A 23,635-nucleotide genomic window follows, 5' to 3' on the forward strand; every position below is an offset into this window, starting at 1 on the left:
GGCTATTTCAGCACTTTTTTGAGTCGTGTGTAATCCACATGATATCTCTGTACGAAAAGAACAAACACTATTGTTTTCATATCGATTATAGGTTCATGCGTGCACATCACACATCGGATGCCCTTGTAGTACTCACCATCGTCACTGCATGTTGCTACCGCTCAGGCTCGATTTGGCAGCAGACATGGATAGAATCTTCCTCCATGCCATACATGGCATTAGACATGTCTGTAGCTAATACCATTATGAGGAGGATATGAATAGCTTAGCCGATGAATTAATCGCAGTCTGGCTACTCTTGGACAAATTGTGGCTGCATTTCGAGTTGGGTACCAGGCAGCCCCATTTGTGTTATTCCTTGTGCAGTGCAGCTTTTTTTGTCTTTGCCAGTGTTGGCTCTGTAGAGACTTAGCTGCCCCTCTTGCATGTTACCCGCCATGGCGACTCGGTGGTGGTGGTGTCCTGTCGCTAACCGTGAAGTCACAGCTTCATTCGCCTATGGAGTGCAGAATTTGAAAAGACTCATGTGCCGCACTGCTGTCGACTTCCGTTAATTCGATCCTGACGGGACCGATGAAGTTGATCGAAATATTTGGTGGGTCTAGTGAAACAAGATGCAGGACAAACGCCAAAACATATGTGGTCACTGATTCCTTTGCCAGTATTTGCCCGGTTCTAGCATGCCCTCGAATCAAATATGCGTGCACTTCCTTTTTCCCAAAGAGAAAAAAAAAAACTAGCGTATAAATTAAATTAAAGCTCCTAAACAAAGCAGAAATCTAACGTGCACCCGATTTTTTTTATCAAGGAAGATGTGTTGCGCAGTAACGGCCGGATTCCTAAAGTCAGCTTCGCCGCAATACATAAGCGTAATGCGGTAAGGTATACAAATGCCCTGAAGGAAAAAGGCTCAGTAAGCGATTGGACCGAGCAAGAAATTTGAAGCCAGTTGTTTCACGAAAAAGGAAATGCACATATTAGATAGAATTAGATAATACCGTAATCAGACATTGTGAGCTACAGTTATTGCGTGAAAGAATTCCTAGTGCAGGACGAAAACAGGCCTTTTCGACGGGAGGTGATGTGTGCTCATTGCATTCACTGTCCCCAAGCTCCGTTGAGACAGACGCAGTCACTAAAGGGGTCGCAATTAGGGCCCCTTTAGAGGTCAAGTGCAAGCGTGCTGCCAGGTCAAATCCCAATTATCCTGTGAAGGGCAATTTTAGGATCCAAATAACGAAAGTTTTGGCCTGTAGAAATGCATGGGTGCCGACCGGGACCTTCGATCGAGATCAAATTAACTGAAACATCGAATTAACCCGAGTTGACTTAATGGAGGCCTCCTGTATAAGCGCATGTTAAAGAACCACGTGGCCGAAATTAACCTAGAGCCCTCTGCTGTGGCACTTCTTTAGCCTGTATGTTACTTTTGGGGGACATTAAATCCCATAACTCCTTGTATATTTCATGCCAGCTATCTCGTTCCCGCTTTCATTCAAGCCATCTTGCACTTTACTAACATGGTCACCCTGTTGCATACTTGCAGGATGGCAAGCTTACCAGAGACGAGATCATCGACAAGTATGACGTCTTTGTGGGAAGCCAGGCGACAGACTATGGCGAGGCGCTGACCCGACACGACGAGTTCTGAGCATTGAGAAAATTGCGCGCCACTTGTTGCCAGTGCCGGACTTTGTTGACTGCACGGGCATCACATGTATGTGTTGGATGCACCGGCCATTACGTCTGGCATTCACCCATTATCTCCGCTGTGTTTTATTTCTTTTTTGCTCGTCGTCTGTTGAAATTGAGCAAGTCTGTGCTGTCACATTCACTCATTATCGTGACTGTTTCTTGTTGCCTGTGGCATTGCTGACTTTCAGCGCCTGCATTCTCATCTTTTTTGCCTTGTGAATATACTAGTTCTGGTTGTTGCTCTGTCACATTTATGCAATGCTTGTCTTCCTGTTAGAGGAACTAACTCATGTGAACTCGTGGGAGACTACCCTGTTCCTGAAATGTCAAGCACTATGCGTATTTTTTTCTTTATATGCAAAAGTCTGTTGCGAGTCTGCACCAACTTTGGATGTTCAACAGCACACTCGGAAGCACTTGGACCTTGTAAGAAAATGCACTGTGAGGGTCAAACAGGGAAATCCTGCTCTTGATGGTGGCACATTAAGAACTGCGGTCGCATCTTTCATCATATTTTTCCAAATTCTTTCACCACAATTTAGGACTGCTTCTCTACCCTTATATACATGTATAAAGGCTTAGTTTTCCTACTCTGAAGGCCTACTTGCGTCCTCGCAACACTGGTTTGACATGCAATCAACTAAGTTTCTACATTGGTTCGTTACGTTCATTTCATGCTTGTTTTTCATAGTTTTGTTGTGTTTTTTTGATTGTGGCCGATCATACGATGAAACGCACATGACGAAGTGCACCTCTGGGTGAATCGTCACTTTATACCCAATGCCTCCATTTTCATCTATACCCACACTTTCTGCTTGGCTTTTTCCTTAATTCTTTTTTTTCTTTTTCATTCTGTTACCAGTAATTAGGGGGCCAACAGTAGTCTGCTGTATACTTCAATATACGTATTCTGTGACCCACACTTGTTGCCAAGACGATAGTGTCTGCTGCGCTACGTCGAGACTTAGTGAAGAATACAATCATCTCGGGTTAATTGGGATTACATTTTTTGACATGGTTCAAAGTGTTTTCTCTGGGTAATCATATTGAACGAAATGTATTGAACAAAAGAATGCACTGGCAGAGTTTGATAAGCTGTGTTCACTTTATATTTTGGAAGTCAGTCACCATAGAAGTTTATCCAAAAACGGGAACAAAAAATAAAAAAAACTTAAGTCTGTTAACTAGGGGTGTGTGAATATTCAAAACTTTCGACTAGCGACCTATTTCATTTGATATTTTAATCAGATATCACTATTTGTAAATGCAAATACTTTTCAAATGCTTTTTGCATATTTCAAGATGTCAACTGCACCCAATTAAACATAAATTTGAAGCAAAAGTACGGTAAGTTTTTGCCCCTCGCAGGCATACCTAGTATAGAAAAGCACATGACAACTTGCCTAGTGGAGCAGGCCGCGTCGCTTAGGTAGCCATACTTTACAGGCTATACAGCGATCATGCAGGCTTTCTGAAGAATCCTGTGCATGCGAAGGAACTACTTGTTTTCTAATATAATACTCTATTTGTGTATTTAATAAACAAGGCTTCATAACATCCTATGTAATGACAGGAATTTGCTAACTCTAAGAATACTAGGATGTGAACATAATGTTATATTAATTGTGATAATGGGTGCTCATTATTCAAAAACTATTCAAAAAGTATGATTCAATTTGCTTCTGGCATTATTTAATTCATATTACTAGATTTGTTCTCAAAAACCACTGTTTGCATACCCCTACTGTTAACATATCCATACGTACTTGCATTTGCAGCTCTCTGCTTCGCATATTGAGCTGTACCTGTGCACATTTTATAGTATTTGCTTTGTGGTAGTGCTACCTTCCAAAGATATAGTTACATGTATGTCATCCTTTTAGACACTTCATGTTTCAATTTTACTTTTGCGCTGCGCTGACAGGGTCGTCGCATGTGTTTTGTAAGAACAAACTTTCTGAGTGTGTCATAAGCGTGTGCACGAATGGAATGCCTCATATGTGTACCTTTACCTTTTATTCTGAGAATAATGCATTTTATGTCAAGCTGAGAAGTGAAAGTGCTTGGCTTGCATTTAAGGCTTTCTTTTTGTTTCCCTGCTCAAAATCCATTTACTCAAATGTGGGGCAAGAAAAAAAGAATTTACATGCTTAGTTGATAGTAGTGTTGCTTCACCATGTTTTTTTTGTACCAAATATGCTGGTTGATAGCAGTTAGCGGCTAAGGCTTTTCCAAAGTGATCAAGACAGTATGTTCTTTCCTCTTTTGCAAACTTTATCCGAATGCCTGAGACGCGTTCTCTCTTTTCTTAACTTTATCTTTCATGGTGCTTCTTTGTAAGAAATTCTACCTTCTTACAGATTGCCTGAGTAACTGAAGTTACATGCAGTGACCTCATTCTAGTGGGTGTTCACTTTTCCAATAGGTAGCCTATGTCTCTTGTTTTTTCTTTTTCTGTGGTATTTTTTTTCGGCACAACTTGCAACTTGCTGCAGAAACACGCATGAATTCCTAATTTTTTTTTCAAGCGGCTGTCGTGCTCTTTTACAGCACCTAGTCATGATGCTCTCTCTCTCTCTCTCTTTTTTTTTGCAGTCTAGCACTCATTGATCGAAGCACATGACTCGCAACAGTCTGTAATTTCTATGCAGGGCAGTCAGCTTAGTCTTGTGGCTAGAGCCGAACCATAGTGGTCTCTTTCAAGCAGTGGTATATTCAGGTGACAGGCTGTAGCCAGTGCATGGTTTCTTTTAAAGCAAAGTTTCAAATAGAAAATGCACGTGCACTTAGATTTTGGGACACGTTATAGAGCATCATGATGTCAAAAGTAATCTGGAGTCTGCCACTATGATTTGCCTCATAATCCGATTGTGGTTTTGGCTTGCACAGCCCCGTAATCCAATTCAAGTTTAATACTTCTGCTACGATGCAATGTGCCACGTGAGACAATGACAATGCTCAACCCCCTCCGAGGTTATGAAGTATGGGGCACAACAATGCATCAAGCAAACACCTCTCCCTATGTGTTCTGTGTACTATGCAGACAAACAGCAGTGGTGCACGCAAGATAACTCTTAACATCAACTCACCACTCTCGTGTTAGCCTAAATGTTGAAGAAATTAAGCTTTAGCTGTCGATATCACTGCCAATTATCGTCAATCAAAGCTTCCAGCACGGAAAGCTTTGCTTATATCGATTCCCACAGTGCATGGAATCTGCATAATTCCCCTCCCTCCCCCTCCTTCTTTTCTAATTCATTGAACTTGGTTATTTATACCATATAGTGCCTGGGAACACTGCTGCTGTCTTTTGTGGTGCATTTCACTGATTTCACACACTAAGTCATCACAAAATTAAGCACATCTGTAAGTGAAAAAGCCAGCAACGTGCTATTGGCTGATTGCATAGGTGTGAAATTGGCTAAGCAAAATGTAAATACGGTGATGCTCAGGCTGTTTCCAGAATTATCATACCAAAATTCATTTCAGAAAAGATGCTATTACAGCTAAAAAGATGCGACTATGTATTGAAGTGTTACCACATGGAAACCATAGGGACAAAGATCAAAAGCAGGGAAAGTTTAGGCTGTGTATGAAGGAGTAATCGTGTGGTATCCATTGGCTCTAGCTTTTAGTAGTTAAGGATTGAAGGCTGCATGACGAGAAGTTGTCACGCAGTAGCTATCCAGTCAGACTTTGGTACTGCACACTTTTCGCCTAACAAATTGTCACAGGCAAAGCTGGCTCTCTTATCGGTGTGTTTTATGCATAGTACTTACGAATACTAGGCAGCTTTAAACTGATTTCCTTGCCACGTCCACCTTGCTGACTGTTGCATTGAGTGCAAGATACGTTGCGGCTACACTGCTCATAGATTTATTTTTTACTTAGCTAGTTTGCATGCCGAGTTTGTTTTAGTGTTTGATTTTTTTTTTCTCTTTTCTGTGGCCAGTGTGTATGCAAACACCTTGTCGTCTGCATGACAGTAGTGTGCTTCCAGCTTGCCGCCGTAGTAATCCAAAGACGGCCACCTAGCCGTGTGCCAAAGCTGCCTCATTGGTGTGCCTGTAATACTTTGGTAGTGCAAGTTTGGTGTCGTCTGCAGCTTGTAGAGTGGAGATCTGTTGTGTTGGGAGGGAAAGGCTCTCTTTTGCAACATCTTGTAAAAAAACACACAAAACAACAAAGAAAAGGCTGACACAATCTCGCGTGACACAATTTGAATAAAGACTTTCTATGAAAGCACCATCAGTGAGTGTTGATTTGCACGGATAAACTTTTGTAACAATATGGGGCACTGTTGTTCTGCTTGACTTGAAATGCTAGGCAACAAATTGTGTGCTTCACAGAAGCTTGTCATAGCAGAAGAGGATCTTGGTGAAGGTAAAGTTAGTGTAGCTCACCGTAGCTTGCACTGTGTATATTGAAATTTAATGATGTAGATCAGTCCTGCCGCTTGAATTCCCTTCTTGTGGTTTGAATGACCAGCAATGGATAAGCAGAACAATGGATACAGTCGGATCTCGATACAAAGCAATTGTAAAATGTTTGTTGCCGATAGCAGTGTGCAACAAATATGTGCTTATAACAAGTATCGGTTATAGGAAATGTATTTTTGTGTCTAATGCTACTTTGTTATAAAAGATTGGCTGAAGGCTTAGCTTGGTTAAGCCTGGAAGATTGCGAAAGCAATGCCCTTGGCTGCGCCTTGGTTCGGCTGATGGTGTGGACATGGTTGCCCCTTGTTAAACTTCTGGCTATACATCATCCGACATAGCGCAAGGCAGTGCGCCGACCACTGCGAGGAGCCGAGCTGTAGCCCCATTGATCCTCCTAGCGTGACGTCACACCAGCGAGCGCCCTCTCTCGGTAGCGCCGCAGCAGCGGCGCGCAAGGCTTTGCCTCCACCATCGATGCCACGAGCTGGGGCCCCGTCTCTCGGTCTGGCATGACGTCACACCAGCGAGCGCCCTCTCTCAGTAGCGCCGCAGCAGCGGCGCGCAAGGCTTGGCCTCCACCATCGATGCCACGAGCTGGGGCCCCGTCTCGGTCTGGCATGACGTCACACCAGCACGCGCCCTCTCTCGGTAGCGCCGCAGCAGCAGCGTGCAAGGCTTCGCCTCCACCATCGATGCCGCGAGCTGGGGCCCCGTCTCTCGGTCTGGTGTGACATCACACGGTCACGTGACGCGCAGCTGTGTAAGGAGGCGCCACGACCACCGATGGGCCGAAAGTGCGAGCAGTATTGCTTTCGCAATAAAAGGTTCCACTGTAATGAATATGCTACGTACAGTGGTTAACACAGCCTGTGAAAGGTCGAGACCTAGTGAAGTGAGCCATTGCGAGCCGTTTGTAGCCTGGAAAGTGATGACCTGACTTGTTCCTTTAGCATCTAGCTCACAAACTCGTTCAAGGCATGCTTGGCAGCAGAACTTTGGGCCAGTTAGTTTTTGTGGTGGGCAGGAAATGCCACATAAACCAAGGGGCAAAACAAAGACGGGAAATCGCAAAGCGCCGATCTCAAACGGACTTTAGTTTTACAGATATGGCTTTATATTCATAGACGAGAAAACATTTTAGCATATAGTATTTTGGTGTGTGCAGAATGACTGGTGGTTATAATTTGTTCTGCTGATGAGCTTGCATAGTTGTAGATTACTGACTGTGGCAGCCACATTCCAAAGGGAACATAATAGAATGTTTTTGTATTTAGATGTAGGCATACAGTTAAAAATTCTGTACTGTCAAAACTGGTCTGCAACATACTGGTCCTTGATAGCTCCTTGGTTTATGTTGGGATGGTAAACCTATCAATGCAGGAAATCAATCAGTCAGCCCGAAAGTTTGTGTATTGGTTCACCTTTGTAAGACAAAACTTGTCTTCACGAAGACAAAGTTCCTTTTCTGTCTTTCTTTTTCAGTGTCTAACACACATGTTGGAAATTTAAGCTCTTGTGCTAAAAACTTTTGTTCGATTGTGGCTGCATAATTTAAAATTTATAAAGTAACGTGGAGCTTACACAACATACATGCACACACAGAACATCCACCAGCTCTCGCGTTATTGACATTGTTGTGACGCCTTAATTGAGGACAATATTTGCTGATGTCCTGTAGCAGGAAGGCTGTGAATATGGCGATCTTACTCGTAAAAAAGAATGCATGTCCAATGCAGATGTTGGAATCTATGTGAAGTGAAAGATAAGTAAAGTGGTTAATTAAATGCATGCTTTACAGCTAGCAGTGCATACAATTTGGTGATGACGAGTATATGCGAAGAAAAGTATGACTTGCATCAAGCAACATTTAGGGATTGTGGGCCTCTTGTGTCACAGTGGCACCTACCCTTTCTGGAGCATTGGCCAAGCATGAGCACATTACAAATGTTTATAAAGCAAAGAAAGTAAAGTAAATCAAAGAATTCATGAAATCCCAGACAACGCAAGGAGATCCTCAGTAAGTCTCCGGGATGTCAGCATCGGGACATTCTGCTAAGGATATGTCCTGCACGAATACTAAAAGACTCCTGATCAAGCCCATTTGTCCGTTCCAAGTAAATACTGAGAATATATACCAGGTACATAAATGGAGGACCATTTTAGGATGATGTCAGGACATATCCCCAGGCACTGCTGCTTGACACTGTAATTAGAGGGCAATTAATTAATTTACAAATTGGGTTAATATATATGCATGACTCGGCTTGGATATGAAAACCCACATTGTAGGGCTCCGTAATGATATTTGTGCTCTTTCATACATGTGGTCTGAAATCTCAGAAAATTTGTGTCTTTGCTTCTTGCCACTATTAAAAAGCAGTCCAGTATCAAACGAACTGCTACAGGTGCAGCACGACCTGTGCACTTACAAGAGCATAGCCTTCGAGATCTGCTTTTGTTACTTCAAGAGAACTGTCCGTGGAAGGCGCGCTTTGCACACCACGACCAATAATAATAATGTAATAGTAGTAGCAGTAGTAGTAGTAGTAGTAGTAGTAGTAGTAGTAGTAGTAGTAGTAGTAGTAGTAGTAGTTTTGTCTAAAACGAAATAGTCTACAAATATGCATTTTCTTGCAGTGTGCCATTTGTATTTCGTTTTTGGTTATATACACAAATTCGTTTGGGTATTCATGAAGCTCTCAAGTCAACACACCTGAAAGTAGTGTCCTGGGAATATCCTGCTGAGGATGTTACTCCGAGATGTGTCAAGGTAGGTTCGTGGTAAGTCCCGCAGTAGATGTGTTTAAATTTCATCGTGAGCATGGTGCTGTGGACGTTCCCTGCAGTACGTACTACAAAAGCTAGGATGTTCGGATCTTTCCGGGACACCAACGGGATATTTTGTGCATGATGTTTTATGTAGGAATCGAACTTAGTAGGCATGCCCCAGTCTGGAGGATTGGTAAAAACTTAATGGGACACGCAGAGTGGCTAAATCAAAGAAAAGAAAGTAAATGAACATATCCGTCAAATATAATTCTCCATTACATTAACAGATCGGTGCACCTGTGAGTTGACGTTATACATGTTCAGGTTTTATCACGATATTTTTTTTTATTGGTCAGGCAGAACAGAGCTCGAAATACGGTTTCAGAAAACAAGTTTCATTTGATCCACTTCGTGGGCACCATTTTGAAACCTTTGTATATATATCAAAAAAATATATTCCGGAAGACAGCAGCAGCAGCGCCCACCCAGCCAGTAGCCGCGAATCGGGAACATCTGGGAGGGTCAGCAAAGATAGCTTTGCTTTAAGAAAGTGCTATGTGCGCTTCGCCTGGCTGCGCTTGTATGCTACAACCACAGTGACTTCAGAAACTGAGCTAACCAATTTGCCTTGACGCATGCCTTGACGTCATGATTCACTTCTATGGAAATACTCCTCCGTGTGACTACTTCCTCGGCACCGAAACCGAAACTGCTTCGCAGAAAAAAGTGTTATAATAAATTATTTAGAATGATCTGCTAATTTTGAGCATGTTATCTAGGGTTTGTACATTTTTACCCGTTAGTTAACGTGAAATAAAATGACGAGTTGAAAGTATAATGGCAGTACGTAATCGACCCACCCACCCGGTATGCAGAGAAATTTTTTTAGAATTACTAAAATAAATTTAGAAAATTTTAACTGCTTCAGATGAAAAAGTTGAATGAAATTATTTTTGCATACGTGCTTTCTTGTGTTCAAATTGTGTAGCGCGCCTCTAGCGGTCATAGCTGATACGTTTTCGCGCGCTCTCAAGCTTGTTTGCAAATACACATGCGGATGTGCGTATTCTTTGATACGCGTCTTCCGAAAGCTGGCAATTACAAAAGAGACGTGGGAAAGGATTAGCAAAGATTACCAGCGATGGATTCCAGCGTGCGCGATCAACTCGAAAGCGAAGTCATCTACGATCGTCACGTTGTAAGTCACTTGCACACTTTTTTTCTTATTTTCTGTCTAAAAGATCTACGTCGCGTACCGGTAGCCTTCGACGCATTCGGTTAGTTTCGTTGGTGACAAGTTTAGCACCTTGAAAAGTGTGGCACGTCAAGTCAGACGCCCGTTATACGGTAACTACCATGTCATTCATTGCAGGCGACGTACAAATGGCTTGCGTCGAAGTTTGATCTTCATACAAACACTGCCAAAAGGTGAGTCTGCCTCGCTACGTTAGTTGCACGCCTGAACATGTCACCTGATCGCTCCATTCGTTCGTTTTTGTGAAGGTATCTGAAGGAGTTTACGAATGAGCAAGAAGCCGATGGAAACAATGTTACCGGACATTGTATTATTACTGGCAAGCAAGACAAGGTTCGTAAGTTTTTCTCTGTTAAAGTGTAGTTAACACGGGTGTGGCCGGGCCCTGTGCCTGTGTCCAACTGCCCTGCACGCGCACATTTTATCCCTATCGCAGTGAAGACGTCGCACTTAAAGGCAGACCAAAATGGGATCTAGCGTGCGCATTTGTTGAGCCACGTCACGTAACAGATCAATCCTTCGGTATGCTTCATGCAAGCGTTTTGTTTTGTAGAGACAAGGTCGGTGCTTTCTTGAGAAAAAGCCCTAGCTCGAGGCCAAGTCCGATTTCCCTATTCTGATAAATCTGAAACAAATTAAATTTTTTCAACTCTTGTTTCTCAAGAAACACGTTACGTGAATACAAAAATCTAGATTAAAACTATTTTGAAGCAAGTAAGGCAAATATGAAATTACCTTCAATGCCCTTTTAAAGTCAGTAAAATCGAGGGGTAGTGCGTGTTGGTTTTATTGCGAAATTCCTCCCGCTTTCAGTACACCTGGTACCTGTTCTCATGTACGGTAGAGCAGCCCTGCTTTGCTAATGTACTGATCAGTCACATGTAACTTGTGCTGTTGATAGCACACTGTGTGGTCTGTCAGAGAGGGTGTCGGTCTGTGGTCTTGCTTGTAGGAAATTTTAGGGGGGGGGGGGGGTTGAAACATACAAGCCAACTCACCAGAATTTTACGTAAGGATTACAAATTCGGGCTCATTCTACAATTTTACTAATGTTTCGTCAAGTTCTACGAAAATTAAATTCTCTTTGTGAAAAAGTTTCTCACGTCAGTCTCCAACCATACCCTCGGGAATCTTCTCATGGTGAAAGGCCACCAGAGGGGATCCTGGTTCCTGCTAGTTTATTCAGATGAGTTACTGAAGTAGGCGAAAATTGGCAACTACAAAGTTGCAGAAAAAGTCACTGTGTTGGAAAGACAGTGTGTGTTGCTGTCATTTTTTGCTTTTTATAAGTTTGATGCTGCTTGTGTGCTACGTCTAAGTGTAAGTGATAGTTCATAAAGTGTGTATATACTATTTATGCCACAAAAGGTGTGTACTCAGGGCAAGCTTAAAACGAAATTGGAAGGCAATTCAACCTCTAGACAATGTCTTCCTGAGCGAGCTGGGCCTGAGAATGGGACGGACTCTCTGCACACAGCACTCTATCGCGTCATTCCTCATGGGATGTTGGACTGCTGAATTTTTTTTTTACTGCGCTATCTTCGGAATCATTCTACATTTTTAGACAACAGTGCATTCGAGAACAGCCCATATCTTTTGACTGCACTATCTTCGGGATTGACCCATGAAAGAGGCTAAAAACGCATACCCGATACAGAAAATGAGGGGTAACTCGTCAAAGAAGACATTGTCTTACAAATAAAATGCCTGCTATTCCCCCCCCCCCTCCTCCCTTGTGGTGTCGGGTCTCAAAGATGCTTATGAATATTAATATTCACAGGTTAACAGGTATGCTTGAAATATTGCAGTGACAGAGCTTCACTGGAGCCATTTGCAGTGCTGTTGTTGCTTTGTAATGGGTAGGAATATTTTCTCATTATATAAGTATTTGCCATGGCAGCTCAGAGGCTGCGGTGTTCTGCCACAGAATGTGCCCTGGCGGGCTTGATACCTGGCTACACTGGCTGCGTTTCGACGGGTATGGAATGCAAGAATGCTTGCCTACAAAGTTTAGGTGTGTGTTAAAGAACTCCATGCGGTCAGAATTAACCACGAAGCCCCCCTCATTAAAGTGTCTAGCACCTGTGTTATTCGGGGATGTTAAAGGCCAACTGCAATTAAATTTTACTTTCTCTAATTTTCTTCTTAGCAGCCTCTAAATAGCACCTAACCAGACGACCCATGCAAGTGTTAGTTAGCGTATATGATGTAAAGAGCTCAACATGTCACTTCCGAAAATTTTAATGGCACCATGGGTGCTACTAATCTTGGAGTTCCTGCCATGGAGCCATGCTGGATTTCAGTGGTCTAGGCCATGCGTCACTCCCGGTGAACACTAATGACAGCGGTCTCGTTTTTTTTTTTTCACTTTCAGTTCAAAAGCATGTATTTTTGCTAACTTTTTAGGATGCATCCATTTGTGTTTGAAACGTAAAAGTTGGGATGGAGGCTGCTCTATGTCTGTGCCGTCTGAAACAAGGATGCATATATGCAGCCTAAAATTTTGTTGCAGTTGGCCTTCAAACCTCACCTGTCAGTTATTCTACATGTTACAAAGTAAGTTAATTGTACACAGAACGAGGAAGAATTCTCGCTCACTTGTAGCCATTGAGAGGTGTTGCTGGGATTGCACAAGGAATTAACTCACATTTGCATGGCCATAGCTCTACCGCATCATCCTGACAGCCAGCCAGTCGGTGCCTGAAACCAGAAAGGACCTGACAACTGTGACCGGAGTTCACGCATTCAGTGCCCAGCCTTCAAACTTGGAGGTGAGCCGAGGCACATATTGTCACGTGGTAGTGACGGTGAAGAAAGAAGCAATACGGTGGAATACAAAACTAGCTTTTATTGGGCGAACCTGTGCCCACAAAAACAGGCTACACTTATAGCACAACGATAGCGGCGAACACGGTCGGCGATCGTCGAAAACTGATTAGCGGGTCAAGCGCGTCGGCTTTTATAGATCAGTCGTCGAATGTTCCAGATTAACTGATGGGACCCGCGTGTCTTCCACAAAGTTCTACGCCATTCGCGTCAGGCGATGAAATCAGATAACATAAGGTTCGGCGACAACAGACAGCCGGGTAGAATCATCGATAACTTTCCAGAAACGTCGGATACATGCAGGCGCGTCCGTCGCTGTGCGATTACAGTTGTTAAGCGGCGAAACGTGTTCGCCCGATAAAGATAAATACACGTGTCATTACCCCCCTCTTAAAAAGCATCGCCCCGATGCTGCTAACAAACGAAAGTAACAAAGAAAAGCACTCGTAGCAAAGAAAACAACAAACTAAGGAAGTTCATCAGCGTCCGTAAAATGGTTTAAGGCGCACCACGTGGACCACTTCAGATCGTGCGCGGCGCCGCTGTGAGTGCGAAATGCCGTCTGGCACGACCTCATAGTCTAGTGCGCCAATACGTCGGATGACCTTGTAGGGTCCGAAATAGCGTCGCAGCAGCTTCTCACTGAGTCCTCGCCGGCGTATCGGGGTCCATACCCAAACACGGTCGCCGGGCTGGTACTCGACGAAGCGTCGTCGGAGGTTGTAGTGTCGGCTGTCGGTACGCTGCTGGGTCTTGATCCGTAGGCGGGCGAGCTGTCGGGTTTCTTCGGCGCGCTGGAGATAGGTAGCGACGTCAAGATTCTCCTCGTCAGTGACGTGCGGCAGCATGGCGTCGAGCGTCGTCGTCGGGTTCCTGCCGTAAACCAGCTTAAACGGCGTGATCTGTGTTGTTTCTTGCACCGCCGTGTTGTAAGCGAAGGTGACATACGGCAGGACCGCGTCCCACGTCTTGTGCTCGACGTCGACGTACATTGCTAGCATGTCGGCGAGGGTCTTGTTCAGGCGCTCCGTGAGACCATTCGTCTGCGGATGGTAGGCAGTTGTCCTCCTGTGGCTCGTCTGGCTGTACTGCAGAATGGCTTCGGTGAGCTCTGCTGTAAAGGCCGTTCCTCTGTCGGTGATGAGGACTTCTGGGGCACCATGTCGCAGCAGGATGTTCTCGACGAAAAATTTCGCCACTTCGGCTGCGCTGCCTTTTGGTAGAGCTTTGGTTTCAGCAAAGTGGGTGAGATAGTCCGTCGCCACGATGATCCACTTATTCCTGGATGTTGACATCGGAAACGGCCCCAACAAATCCATCCCAATCTGCTGGAATGGTCGACGAGGAGGTTCGATCGGCTGTAGTAATCCTGCTGGCCTTGTCGGTGGTGTCTTGCGTCGTTGACAGTCTCTGCATGTCTTGACGTAACGGGCGACGTCGGCGGTCAGACGCGGCCAGTAATACTTTTCCTGTATCCTCGACAGCGTCCGGGAGAATCCGAGGTGCCCAGCGGTTGGATCGTCGTGTAGGGCGTGCAGTATTTCTGGACGGAGCGCTGACGGCACCACAAGAAGGTAGCTGGCGTGGACTGGTGAGAAGTTCTTCTTCACGAGCAGGTTGTTTCGTAGCGTGAACGAAGACAACACGCGCTTAAATGCCCTAGGGACAACGTCGGTGTTCCCTTTCAAATACTCGACGAGGCCTTTTAGCTCCGGGTCTGCTCGTTGCTGTTTAGTGAAGTCTTCCGCGCTTATTATCCCAAGGAAGGCGTCGTCGTCCACGTCGTCTTGCGGCGGGGGATCGATTGGGGCGCGTGATAAGCAGTCGGCGTCGGAGTGTTTTCTTCCGGACTTGTATATTACCGTTACGTCATATTCTTGTAGTCTGAGGCTCCACCGCGCCAGCCGTCCTGAAGGGTCCTTTAAGTTAGCTAGCCAACACAACGCGTGGTGGTCGCTGACGACTTTGAATGGCCTGCCATAGAGGTAAGGGCGGAATTTAGCTGTAGCCCAAATCATGGCGAGGCATTCCTTTTCAGTCGTAGAATAATTGCTTTCCGCTTTTGACAGCGACCGGCTAGCATACGATATCACCCGTTCAAGTCCTTCTTTCCTCTGGACTAGGACGGCACCGAGGCCTAGGCTACTGGCGTCAGTGTGGATTTCGGTATCGGCGTCTTCGTCGAAGTGTGCAAGTACCGGCGGTGACTGCATGCGTCGTTTTAGTTCTTGAAATGCGTCGGCCTGCGGCGTTTCCCAATTGAACTCGACATCAGATTTCGTTAGATGTGTTAGCGGCTCCGCGATGCGCGAAAAGTCCTTGACAAAGCGCCTATAGTAGGCACACATGCCAAGGAATCTGCGCACTGCCTTCTTGTCGATTGGCTGCGGGAACTTTGCGATGGCAGCTGTCTTCTGCGGGTCGGGGCGCACTCCAGATTTGCTGATGACATGGCCTAGAAATAGAAGCTCATCGTAAGCGAAGCGACACTTTTCCGGCTTCAGGGTGAGCCCTGATGACTTGATGGCCTCTAATACTGTCGCAAGCCGCTTAAGGTGATCGTCGAAATTTCCGGCGAAGACGACGACGTCATCGAAGTAAACAAGACAGGTCTGCCACTTCAATCCTGCTAAAACCGTGTCCATCACGCGCTGGAACGTTGCAGGCGCCGAGCACAGTCCAAATGGCATAACCTTGAATTCATAGAGGCCGTCTGGCGTGATGAAGGCGGTCTTTTCGCGATCCCTTTCGTCGACTTCTATTTGCCAGTAGCCAGACTTGAGGTCCATCGATGAGAAGTATTTATCATTGCAGAGCCGATCTAATGCGTCGTCTATCCGTGGGAGGGGGTATACGTCTTTCTTCGTGATTTTGTTCAGTCGACGATAATCGACGCAGAAACGTAGGGTTCCGTCCTTTTTCTTCACTAAAACAACTGGAGACGCCCACGGGCTTTTCGACGGCTGGATGATGTCGTCGCGCAGCATTTCGTCGACTTGTTGTCTTATAGCTTCGCGTTCTCGCGTCGAAACTCGGTAAGGGCTCTGGCGTAGTGGTCGAGCGCTCTCTTCGGTGATTATGCGATGCTTTGCGACTGGTGTTTGTCGAATCCTTGATGACGTCGAAAAGCAGTCTTTGTATCGTCGAAGTAGACTTCTGAGCTGTTGCTGCTTAATCACGGGGAGACTTGGATTTATGTTGAAGTCTGGCTCGGGAACTGCGGTCGTCGGGGTAGATGCAACAGAATCCGAGAGGACAAAGGCATCGCTGGTTTCCTGTATTTCCTCGATGAATGCGATCGTCGTGCCCTTGTTGATGTGCTTGAACTCCTGGCTGAAGTTTGTCAGCAACATTCTCGTGTTTCCTCCATGCAGTCGAGCGATCCCTCTTGCGACGCAAATTTCACGGTCGAGTAGTAGACGTTGGTCGCCTTCGATGACGCCTTCTACGTCAGCAGGTGCTTCGGTGCCGACCGAAATAACGATGCTGGAGCGAGGCGGGATGCTCACTTGATCTTCGAGCACACTCAAGGCGTGGTGACTACAAGGGCTCTCCGATGGTATCGTTTGATCTTCCGACAGCGTTATTGACTGCGACTTCAGGTCGATGATTGCGCCGTGTTGGTTCAGGAAGTCCATGCCGAGAATGACGTCTCGTGAACACCGTTGCAGGATAACGAAGGTGGCAGGGTAAGTCCGGTCATGAATGGTAATTCTTGCCGTGCAGATTCCAGTCGGCGTAATGAGGTGCCCTCCAGCGGTCCGAATTTGGGGGCCCTCCCATACAGTCTTAACCTTCTTCAACTGGGCGGCGATGTGTCCACTCATTACGGAGTAATCGGCCCCTGTGTCGACTAAGGCAGTGACTGCGTGGCCGTCGAGAAGCACGTCAAGGTCGGTGGTTCTTTGTCTGGCGTTGCAGTTAGGTCGTGGCGTCGGATCACGGCTGCGTCGTGTTGAACTGAAGCTGGAACGTCGCTTCGTCAAGTCGTCTTTCGTCGGTGTAGTCTTGGCTTCCTGACTTCGTCGGGACGGCGGCGTGTCGTCATTAGGTCGTCGAGATGGTTTCTTCGTCGGCGGCGGAGGATCTTCGTCAGTTCGACGAACAGCAACCGCACCTCCATCGGTTGCTGCTTTTAGTTTTCCGGATATGGGCTCGCAGAGCGGCCCCGGGCTGGGCCGGTGTATGGTCGGTGCTGCGGCGACAGGTAGCGGCCTGGTGACGGCGAACGGGACGGTCGTCGAGGGCTCCACTGAGTAGCGGTGAGGTAGTCGGCGATGTCACGAGGGCGTTCACCTTCCCTCGGCCGCTGTGCGTTCACGGCGAAGCCTCGCAATCCCAGGTCGCGGTATGGGCATCGGCGGTACACGTGGCCGGCTTCGCCGCAGTGGTAGCAGAGCGGGCGGTGGTCGGGGGCGCGCCAAATGTCCGTCTTCCTCGCGTAGGTGCGCTGGGCGACGGGTGGGCGTGCTGGCGGCGGCGGCGGTGGACGACGGAATTGTGGCGTTACAGGGCCCTGGCGTTGTCGCGGAGGGGGAGCTTGACGGCGTGCGACGGCGGCGTAAGTCATCGCTTCTGGCTGGGGCTGCGGTAATTGTGGTTGCACCTCAGGAACTCCTAGCGATCGGTGCACCTCTTCTTTCACGATGTCGGCGATCGAGGCCACTTGAGGCTGCGACGATGGCAAGACCTTGCGCAGTTCTTCGTGCACGATGGCCCTGATGGTCTCGCATAAATCGTCCGTGGCCAGTGATTGAATTCCGGAGTAGCTTGTTGGCTTGGTGCGTCGGTCAAATTGCCGGTTCCGCAATTCCAGTGTCTTCTCGATGCTCGTCGCCTCACGAAGAAACTCGTCGACGGTCTTCGGTGGGCTTCTTACCATACCGGCGAAAAGTTCCTCCTTTACACCACGCATCAGTAGACGTACTTTCTTCTCCTCGGACATTTCTGGGTCGGCGTGGCGGAACAGACGGCTCATTTCCTCAGTGAAAATCGCGATCGTCTCATTCGGCAGCTGCGCTCTTGTCTCCAGTAGAGCTTGGGCTCGCTCTTTTCGCACGACGCTTTGAAATGTTTGCAGGAAGCCGCTTCGGAAGAGGTCCCACGTCGTCAAGGTGGCTTCTCGATTCTCGAACCACGTCTTGGCGGCGTCCTCCAATGCGAAATAGACATGTCGTAGCTTGTCGTCGCTTGCCCAGTTGTTAAACGTAGCGACCCTCTCATACGTTTCCAGCCAGGTTTCCGGGTCCTCAAATGTGGAACCGCGGAACGTTGGTGGTTCCCTGGGCTGCTGCAGCACGATGGGGGACGCTGGGGCTGCCATTGCGGTTGCCTTGGCCACAATCTTCTTGGTCTTCTCAGGTAGAAGTCCGTGCTCCGGGGGCAGCTGTTGAAGACGGCGGCTTGCTCGGTGGTCCGGGACTACGTTGGTGTTCTGTTTGTGGTCTGGGCTGGGATCACGGCTTGTCGGGGGCGTCCTGTACATGGACGAAAAGCACCTCCACCAGATGTCACGTGGTAGTGACGGTGAAGAAAGAAGCAATACGGTGGAATACAAAACTAGCTTTTATTGGGCGAACCTGTGCCCACAAAAGCAGGCTACACTTATAGCACAACGATAGCGGCGAACACGGTCGGCGATCGTCGAAAACTGATTAGCGGGTCAAGCGCGTCGGCTTTTATAGATCAGTCGTCGAATGTTCCAGATTAACTGATGGGACCCGCGTGTCTTCCACAAAGTTCTACACCATTCGTGTCACGCGATGAAATCTGATAACACAAGGTTCGGCGACAACAGACACGCGGATAGAAGCGTCGATAACTTTCCAGAAACGTCGGATACATGCAGGCGCGTCCCTCGCTGTGCGATTACAGTTGTTAAGCGGCAAAACGTGGTTGCCCGATAAAGATAAGTACACGTGTCAATATTGCATTGCATTAAGTTTGACCTTTAAGTTCAAGTTTTCTTCTGTGCTTATTTGAGTCACTAGCTCACTTGTAGTTCTTCAAAATAATAAAAATTGAAAAGATGTGGGGACACTTTTAATTAGTCTCCGAAGCATCTGAAGTATGGTTGTATATATAGCAGGTCTTACCTTGATATTGAGTGTTCACACCATTGTGTTTCTGGCTTTCTTATCACTTGTAACAGAATTTTTTTAGTTTACAAGCCTGCAGCATCTAACATGAAAGTTTCTCAGTATCAGCACTGAACATCAAAGGATGCAGATGTCTTTATTATCTTGCAGGACTGCATAGACAGACTAACGGAAGCGGTGACATCCACCGTCAAGCTGAGGTAAAGTTCCCGCTTTTCGTTGGCCTCTGGCTGCGATACTTTAGTACCCATGTTCATTCAAAGAATATTTGTTTTTAGTTTTGTTATTGGCTTCAATTCGCATGCACTTTTTGACCAAAAATACAAGTGATATATTGTTTTAGCATCAGATATATAAAATCATTTGGGCAAGGAATATGGGCCTTGGTGTTTATGAGTTATATAATTTGCTAAAATTAAGTGTTGAAGCTGTATTCGCATTGGCAGGTATCATGAAACTAATCATAACTTGTGAACAAGTAATAACCAGCTTGTGGGGCTTGCCGAGGTCCTTTTGATTGCTTGCTGCAACGATTGACATGCAACCCCTGACGCAACAACTGTGACAGGAGGAATTTCATCATGTGGTCTTGTTGCATCTTGGAGCATGCGGGGTCAAAACTTCATAAGTCGGCGGGACTTAACGTATTTATTCGAATGTAAGGCAAATTTTTTGTCCTAGAATCTTTAGCTTCGAAGTCAGCCCCCGCCATAAACACAAATTTTTTCTTTAGGTGTGGCTTTATGGCAGCGTGACTTCCGCCTTGAAGTGTGACTTTACAGCAGCGCACGCCACAGGAGTCAGTGGTGGATCAGTGCAACAGGGACACGTGCGCGAGTTGTGTGTTGCTATAAAGTGTAGGATAGCTGCCGGATGCCTGAAATTTTGCTTCAAATCTTTTTCCCATGCATATGTTATTTTGAAGTTTAGTTATTATTAAATTGTGTCTCATTGTTGCAAGGCCTCTGTTGCTGCTGCTTACGGCTAAGTGAAGTACTGCCCCGGTAGGCCACAGAAACCTAGCAGCATGCGCACTGAGGACAACGTAATTTCATTATGTACATAACATGTCTACATTTGTTTGAGAACATTATTCTAAAGCTGCCTGATGCAAGTACAGGTGTCCACACCCGCAAGTGTCGCCATTTGAGTCGGCACTTAGAAAGGTCTTGTTCAAGATGAAAACTCTGCATTGGGGTGCTAGTTGTGTCTGTGGAGCTGCTTTGTACTGAATTATTTAGTGGCGTCATGATTCATCGTCAGCAGTAGCACATTATTTGTCCACTGCAGGATGAAGGCCTCTCCCAGCGATCTCCTTGTACCCCTGCCTTGTCCCGGCTGACCCCATCTAACACCTGTAAATTTCTCAATTTCATCACACCAGCTAATTCTCTGCCATACTCAGCTGCGCTTCCCTTCCCTTGGCACCCATTTAGCATTTCTAACAGACCACTGGTTACGTGCTGTATGCTTTACATGGCCTGCCCAACTCCATTTCTTCCTCCTAATGTCAACTAAAATATCGGCTACCCCATTTCCGGTTCCCCGTTTACTCTGTAATCCGCACCATTGCCTTCCTGTCTCTTAACGCTGTGCCTATCATTTCTCATTATGTTACTTGTTGCATAGTCCTTAGGTTCTTAAGCTTCTTTGTTAACCTCCAAATTTCTTGCTTATATGATAGTATCAGCAGAGTGCAATGATTGTACTCTTTTTGTTTCAAGGATCGTGGTAAGCTGCCGCTCACGGTGGGCAGTTCAAATCGCAGATTGTGAAGCGCTGAATGGCACCCACAAGCACTGTAAACAGCATGAGCAGCTATGCCATCTGCTAGTCTGGCATTCTAGGTTTAGCAGTTGTGCCACCAGTGGCTTTTTGCAGTTGCGCTCCATATTCCGTGCTCTCACGTAACCCTTTCACTATGCACTTGCAGTGTGTGCCCCATTTACTGTGAAGCGGCGCAGAGGACACGAGGCACTGGGAAGCGTCTCAACGGAGTCTCAACTGCAGCAGAGAGAAAAGCTGCTTCACCTGCAAAGCCTCGCACACAGGTGAGCGAGGTTGTGTCACAGCCTTCAGACATCCAGAATAGTCAACTGGAACTGAACAATATCACAGAAACGGCATGATTACATAATCTACTGTGCAACTGTTCGTGGGCAGGTACTTACTATCGTGAGCTATAGGAAAGGGAACGCAGGAGAGTGTGTCAGATACGAAGGAGTGTGGCGGCCTCGCGGATCTTGTCGGTTAGCTTAGCCAAGCGGTCTTGCGTCATGTTGTACGAGGCGGCTTTGACGAGGTGAGCAGGCTTGGGTAAGCGTTGCAGGATAAGTTCACCAAGCAGAGCACCATGAGTGTTTGCATTGTGTTCACCCAGGAGCTGGCGCATTTGGTGGGGAATTTGGTAAGGGCATCGCTCATCACGCCCTACGGTAATCGGACGCTGTTGTAGGCGATTTCATTCTGAAGGTATCGTAACTGTTGTTATATTTTAATGCTTTCAGCATACTTTGGGAATTAAACGCAATTTCTTGTGACTGTCTAACTGTTTTCGTTAGCCGACCCTGATGATAGTGCAGTGTAAGACAGCGAAAAAAAATAAAAACTGCACGGTGACGCCAGTGGTACCACATAGACTGCTTATAATGTAAAGTTGCCGAAGTTGCGAATTCCCGCACTATAGTTATAGTGCGGAAATTCGCGACTCTGGCATTATAACCGAAACAAAAATTTTCAGGGGCTTTGCACATGCAAAACATGTAGACCAGTCGCGTGTGTCCGGGTATTGAAGCATACGACTAGGGTGGGCTTTCACTTTTGTTGGAAAGGTGGTTATTCTGTTTTCCAAGCGCCGTACAGCCACTGCGAAGCATTTCATTGACTTGCACCGAACCGTAACTTTGGTTGCTGACTCCCAATGAAACAGTGCTGGTTAGGCCTAGCTGGTGGGGGTGTTGGGCAGCATGCAGTTGCAGGAAGCTCGCCCTTGATATAAGTTCATTCCTGTAGACAAATACAGAGTAAAAGGCTTCTGTCACCTAGGCAACCCTCGCGGGCCAGTTGAGCCACCACGTTGCCAGCGCTTCTTGCATTTCTTTTTTCCATTCGTCCCTTGTACGTTCGCTTGTTCCACATCTCCTCCTCCCTCCTCCCTTCAGCCAGCACATCTCGTTGAGAAGCACTGCCTCGCTTGTCTGCGAGATTTCCTGACTTTTGCATCATAACCAGTATTTTATCTCACGCTGCTGCACTTTAAGCGGTATGCATGTGTATACATTCAGTTGTATGGGAAAATAAATGGGAATGAGAAAAGACCGCAGTACTATCCGGTCCTCCACTAATAAGCAGTTGCGTTATAACTGGTCTGAATTGTATTGCTGATACTGGTGGTACTGTTCGGTACCCGACGGTGGTAAGGGGAGCACTCTCGCATTCTTTCCTTGTGACGGCTAATGTTTTGTCTATGATATTTCAATTGATATAGTAGAACATTCTTAGAACAGACTTGATAGTTCTGCGACAAGTGGTCTTCATATTGATATGTGCACATTGCGTGTTTCTTGTGGACGACGCACGCGGGCGCCTCAACGAAGACGACAAACGCTCTCTGGCTCTCGAGCTGTCGGCTGAACCGGCCAGCGCTGCAGTTATCCTTTGTAAATAGTCTCCACTTCTTCATCCTTTGTTCGCGTAACATTTTGGTTGAAGGTGCCGTTCCCCGTCCTCGCCACGAAGCTCCGCAGCGGCCGCACCGCCCTGCTTTCCGTCATCGCTCCCAGTGACGACACCTCGTCTGCTTCTACTCCTGCCACCTCGCCAACAACGTACGTTACAGTTGCCAATCCCTGCGATCCTGGCATATTCTCCGGCAAAGATAATGTCAACGTTGAGGACTCGCTCAGCCTGTATGAGCGTGTTAGCCGAAACAACCGCTGGGACCCTACCATTATGCTAGCGAATGTCCTATTCTACTTGGGCGGAATTCCTCGTGTATGGTTCCAGACACACGAGGACAAGATCTCTAGCTGGGATGCTTTCAAGGAGAAGCTCAGCGACCTCCTTGGAAATACCACCGGTCGGCAGCTGGCTGCTAGAAAAGAGCTTGCTACTCGAGTTCAGTCTTCTACTGAATCGTATGTTTCGTACATACAAGACGTCCTCGCTCTTTGCCGGAAAGTCGGCGAGAAAAGGGCTCAGGTTGACAGAGTCGGCCACGTACTCAAAGGGATCACGGACGACGCGTTCAACTTGTTGGTCCTAAACAATGTGTTCACCATCGACGTCATTGTCAAGGAATGCCGCCGCTTAATTTGAGCTCGACAAAAGCCACCGCGTCATTCCACAGTTCTTCCGGCTCCCTAATACGGCTGCGACGTCGTCTTGCGTCGACCTTACTGCTTCACCACCATTAAATAAGCACGTCACACATATCGTTTGCCGCAAACTCGAGGCTACAAGTCCTGCGCCATTGTATCCACACCCACTTGACCCCACCATTGACCAACCAGCCCCAGCGATATCTAATTCAGGCAGTTGTGCGGCAAGAATTT

General features: G+C 46.7%; 2 protein-coding genes across 4 annotated transcripts in view; both read left to right on the forward strand.

Annotated features, from left to right (window-relative positions):
- LOC126537953 (calumenin-B-like) overlaps nucleotides 1-5,943 on the forward strand; it is a 32,433-nt gene extending 26,490 nt beyond the window's left edge. For both annotated transcript variants that reach the window (XM_050185071.3, XM_050185073.3), the window contains exon 7: nucleotides 1,547-5,943. In XM_050185071.3, the coding sequence (XP_050041028.1) occupies nucleotides 1,547-1,651 (105 nt within the window). In that variant the 3' untranslated portion in view covers nucleotides 1,652-5,943. The remainder of the gene's footprint in view (nucleotides 1-1,546) is intronic.
- Nucleotides 5,944-9,916: 3,973 nt separating this feature from the next.
- Nucleotides 9,917-23,635, forward strand: part of LOC126537784 (uncharacterized) — a 29,200-nt gene continuing 15,481 nt past the window's right edge. For both annotated transcript variants that reach the window (XM_055074566.2, XM_055074567.2), the window contains exons 1-6: nucleotides 9,917-10,101; nucleotides 10,276-10,331; nucleotides 10,407-10,491; nucleotides 12,822-12,929; nucleotides 19,233-19,282; nucleotides 21,016-21,133. In XM_055074566.2, coding sequence (XP_054930541.2) covers nucleotides 10,045-10,101; nucleotides 10,276-10,331; nucleotides 10,407-10,491; nucleotides 12,822-12,929; nucleotides 19,233-19,282; nucleotides 21,016-21,133 — 474 coding nt within the window. In that variant the 5' untranslated portion in view covers nucleotides 9,917-10,044. The remainder of the gene's footprint in view (nucleotides 10,102-10,275; nucleotides 10,332-10,406; nucleotides 10,492-12,821; nucleotides 12,930-19,232; nucleotides 19,283-21,015; nucleotides 21,134-23,635) is intronic.

The sequence above is a fragment of the Dermacentor andersoni genome, chromosome 4, assembly GCF_023375885.2.
Source record: "Dermacentor andersoni chromosome 4, qqDerAnde1_hic_scaffold, whole genome shotgun sequence".
Classification (NCBI taxonomy): domain Eukaryota; kingdom Metazoa; phylum Arthropoda; class Arachnida; order Ixodida; family Ixodidae; genus Dermacentor; species Dermacentor andersoni.